At 50.7% G+C, this 4,600-nt stretch overlaps 1 protein-coding gene across 1 annotated transcript in view; it reads left to right on the top strand.

Moving 5' to 3' along the window:
* The window catches only part of LOC122546837 (nectin-1-like), a gene marked incomplete at its 3' end in the record, with an annotated part of 7,626 nt that extends 4,367 nt beyond the window's left edge, over nucleotides 1-3,259 (top strand). Inside the window, exon 2 of the mRNA XM_043685467.1 lies at nucleotides 2,912-3,259. Within this exon, the coding sequence (XP_043541402.1) occupies nucleotides 2,912-3,259 (348 nt within the window). The remainder of the gene's footprint in view (nucleotides 1-2,911) is intronic.
* Nucleotides 3,260-4,600: the final 1,341 nt, after the last annotated feature.

The following is a 4,600-nucleotide window of genomic DNA, read 5'->3' as shown; positions in this document are numbered from 1 at the left end:
GGAGAGAGAGTGCGAGAGAGGGAGAGATGGTGAGAAAGGGCGAGAAAGGGAGAGAGGGATAGAGGGCGACAGGAGGAGAGAGTGCGAGAGTGGGAGAGAGAGTGCGAGAGAGGGAGAGATGGCGATAGAGGGAGAGAGAGGGAGAGAGGGCAAGAGAGGAAGTGAGGGCGAAAGAGGGAGAGAGGACAAAAGAGTAATGAAGGGTGAGAGAGGGCGACAGAGGGAGAGAGACAGAGAGAGAGACAGAGAGAGAGACAGAGAGAGAGAGACAGAGAGAGAGACAGAGAGAGAGACGGAGAGAGAGACAGAGAGAGAGAGATAGAGAGAGAGAGAGAGAGAGACAGAGAGACAGAGAGACAGAGCCGAGAGAGAGAGAGAGAGGTGGAGGGGGTAGGCATACAAAGGGATTAACGATATTAGCCAGGAGAATAAGTGGGAATGAGAGCTAAGGGTCAGAGGGAATGGGTAGTCTGTGCTTAAAGCAACTTGTGAAATGTGAAATAAGATTGAGAGTGCATGAGAAACCCTTTAGATCTCACTATCACTTTTAAACTTCTGACAGGACTGAACAGGGTAAACGCAGGAAGGATATTCCCAATGACCCTGGGGGGTGCGGGGGGGTGGAGTTCAGGACCAGAGGGGTCTCAGTCTAAAGGGGACGGGGTCTCACTGAGATGTCTTCACCCAGAGAGTGGGGAGACTGTGGGATTCCCCGCTACAGAAAGCAGCTGAGGCCAGAGCATTGAATGTGTTCAAGAAGGAGTTAGGTACAGTTCTGAGGGCGAAAGGGGGAGAAAGCAGGAGCAGGGGAGTGAGTTGGAGGATCAGCCATGATTGTATTGAATGGAATAGCAGACTGGAAGGGCCGAATGGCCTACTCCTGCTCCTATTTCCCCTGTTTCCCGTCTGACCGGAACATGTTAACTTTTTAGCTTCAATTCAAACACTGTAGAGCCTCGGCAGCAGGCCCTGATTTTGATTCTGAGTGTCACTGACCCATTGTGGGTCGCAGAGATCCAGGGGGGGACTGAGACTGCATTTTGTGAACACATTTGCACACGCCAATTGCAGTGTTTCACGGGATTTCAGACGACTGTCATCCTTCGAGAACTGGGGCACTATACAATTAGGTGTGCCAACCTAGAAACTTGTGAGGTTTAATTTAGTTACATCTGATGCAGGAACGTATGCTCAACAGCACAGACATTGAGGAGAAAATGTAACTTTTAGAATAACCATATTTCCGTGCAGATGTTGACTCATTTTGTTGTTGCTAATAGAGGAAGCAGAGATTTGCTAAAAGCAAGTCATTACCTCACCGCCTTTACCTTGGAAGTGAACATTGGCTTCCTATTGTGGGCGTGCTGAATACGATTGTTTTTCAAATGCATTGTCATCTGTTTCGATACCTCTCCAAATTTGCCCAAATTCCTTCGGGATTGAGAACAGCGAAAGAATTCAGCGACATCCTCACTTCCAATTATCATGGCAGAATTATTCCGGAGTCCTGTTGGCCCATCATGCCCGCACCTATCCACTGCCAATCTCCCGTCTTTTTCAGACATCACCGCGGTGATGACATCCAACAGAGAGACTATTCAGACTCTCTATCTGAATAGTCATCCAAAATCCCTCCCGAATGCCTCGACTGAACCTCCCTCCCCTACATTTCAACTCAAAACCCACTATTCATAAAGCAAGCAAAGTACTCCCATCAGGGAAGGCAGGTTTTAAAATTCAACTCCAGTCGCTAACTTTTTTTTTCAATGTTAAGTCATAAAGTCATGCAACACAGAAACAGACCCTTCGGCCCACTCAGTCCGTGCTGACCAAACTAAACTAGTCCCCCCTGCCTGCTCCTGGACCATCTCCCTCCAACCCTTTCCTGTCCATGCCCAAATCCCTTTTAAACGTTGTAACTGCCCCACCCCCCCCCCCCACTTCCTCAGGAAGGCCATTCCACACACGGACCACCCTCTGAGGAAAAAAACTTGCCCCTCATGTCTTTTTAAATCCCTCTCCCTCACCTTAAAAATGTGCCCCCTAGTCGTGACAGCCCCCACCCGAGGGAGCAGACACCTACCACTAACTTTATCTATACCCGTCATTATTTTATCAATTTCTATCCTCAGCCTCCTACGCTCCGGGGAAAACAGTCCCAGCCTATCCAGCCTTTCTTTGTAACTCCAACCCTCCCATTCCCGGCAACATCCTGGGAAATCTCTCCGGAACCCTCTCTAGTTTAATAATATCCTTCCTATAACAGGGAGACCAGAACTGGACACAGTATTCCAGAAGGGGCCTCACCAATGTCCTGTACAACCTCAACATGACGTTCCCAACTCCTACACTCAAAGGCCTGAACAATGAAGGGAAGTATGCCAAATGCCTTCTTCCAGACCCCAACAGCAACTACCATACGCTAACCGAAACATCCTGGTTCTGTGAGAGAGCTTGGCCACACTCGCTCAGGCTGCTTCTATTGTTCCAACTTTAAAGAAAGAAAGCCCAAGGCCTCATACGTTGATTGGATTAGTGGTGCTGGAAGAGCACAGCGGTTCAGGCAGCATCCAAGGAGCAGCAAAATCGACGTTTAGGGAAAAGCCCTTTATCAGGAGAGGAAGGGCTTTTGCCCGAAGCGTCGATTTCGCTGCTCCTCGGATGCTGCCTGACCTGCTGTGCTCTTCCAGCACCACTGATCCAGAATCTGGTTTCCAGTATCTGCAGTCATTGTTTTTACCTCATAAATTGTCTGTCTTTTCTTAGACTGACCTGTCTTCCAGCCTCTCTCTCTCTCTCTAAAAGAAACCAGGACACCACTGAAAGCAGCAGCGTTACCGTTGCCATGTACATAAAGTCCACGGTGATGACTGGGGGAAGTCTCACTCGCTACCTTTTCTCTATCCCACAGCCGCCATCGCTCAGAGAATTGTCGTTGCAGACTTCATGACAGGGATCGCGGGGGAGCAATTGGACCTGCCCTGCCTTTTTATCTACGATGAGACCAGCCTTCAGGTCGTCCAGGCCACTTGGCTGAAGCATAGAGAGGGAACGGATGAGAACATCGCTGTGTACAACCCGCTGTTCGGGATGAGTTACCCCACCATGTCTGGGAGGGTTCGCTTCCACAATGCCACGTCCGGCAACTGCACCCTGACCGTCCACCCCCTGGAACTGGAGGACCAAGGCGTATACAGTTGCGAAGTCAACGTTTTCCCGTCGGGCAAGTTCGAATCCAGGACCGAGCTGACGGTTCTAGGTGAGCGGGCGCGCGCTGACTCCCACCCTCCGTCCTGTGAGGCCACGATCCGAGCTTCCCCCCCCCCCCCACACCCCTCCCCCCCCCAACCAACGCTCCTGCGGAGGGTTGGCGGGATGCTGCTGTGCGAGAGATTCGCGGAATGGTGAATCCAACCGGAGAGGGATACCCCACATCACGGCCCAGAAGGCGGGGAATGGGTGAGGGCACTGCGCCCTTGTGGGGCAGAGGGTGTGCTCTCCGCACAGCAGGATCCCACAGGCAGCGATGTGATCCAAACCTGCCTTAGCTGCTTTCACAGTCTGGGAATGGAGGGGTTGGGAGGGTGGTTTTAAGAACACCGAGCAGAAATTAGGCCATTCGGCCCATCGAGTCTACTCCATCATTCAATCATGGTTGATAAGTTTCTCAACCCCATTCTCCAACGTTCTCCCCATAACCCTTGAACCCCTTACGTACCAAGAGCCTATCTAACTCCGTGTTAAATATACTCAGTGACTCAGCACCCACAGCCTTCCATGGGAGTGAATTTCACAGATTCCCCACCCTCTCACTGAAGACATCTCTCCTTATCTCCATTCTAAAAGGTCTTCCCACAATAGGGTGAGGGATGGATTAGAGCTGGGATTAGGATTAGGGTTAGGATTAGGTTTAGGGTTAGGTTACTCTAAGACTGTGCCCTCGGGCCCTAGTCTGTCCTACCAATGGAAACACCTTCCCAGTGTGCACTGTGTCCAGGCCACGCTGTAAGTTTCAATTAGATCCCCCCCTCATCCCTGGAAACTCCATGGAGTACAGACGCAAAGACCTCAAACATTCCTCATATCTTAAATGTTTCATTCCTGGCATCAATCTCGTGATCCTCCTCTGAACACACTCCATTTACATTCTCCCCGTGTCTGCGTGGGTTGGCCATGGGAAATTGCCCATAGTGCCCAGGGATGTGCCGGTTAGGGTGGATTGGCCATGGGAAATTGTCCCATAGTGTCCAGGGATGTGCAGGTTAGGGTGGATTGGCCATGGGGAATTGTCCCATAGTGCCCAGTGATGTGTGGGTTTGGGTGGATTGTCTCAGACCAGGTAAAGATGGCAGTTTCCTTCCCTAAAGGGCATTAGTGAACCAGATGGAGCTTCCCCCCAACCATCAGCATTAGACTCTTAATTCCAGATTTTTACTGAATTCAAATTCCAACATTTGCAGTGGCGGGGTTCAACTCCGGGTCCCCAGAACATTACTTGGCTCTCTGGATTAACATTTGGAAAAGTGTGGCACTGGAACAGCAGAGCAGGCCATGCAGCATCTGAGGAGCAGGAGATTCGATGTTTCGGGCATCAGGAATG

Source organism: Chiloscyllium plagiosum, unplaced genomic scaffold, assembly GCF_004010195.1.
Source record: "Chiloscyllium plagiosum isolate BGI_BamShark_2017 unplaced genomic scaffold, ASM401019v2 scaf_8869, whole genome shotgun sequence".
In the NCBI taxonomy this organism is placed as follows: Eukaryota; Metazoa; Chordata; class Chondrichthyes; order Orectolobiformes; family Hemiscylliidae; genus Chiloscyllium; species Chiloscyllium plagiosum.
The sequence above is the reverse complement of the archived record's forward strand: the minus strand, read 5'-3'. Positions and strand labels throughout refer to the sequence as shown.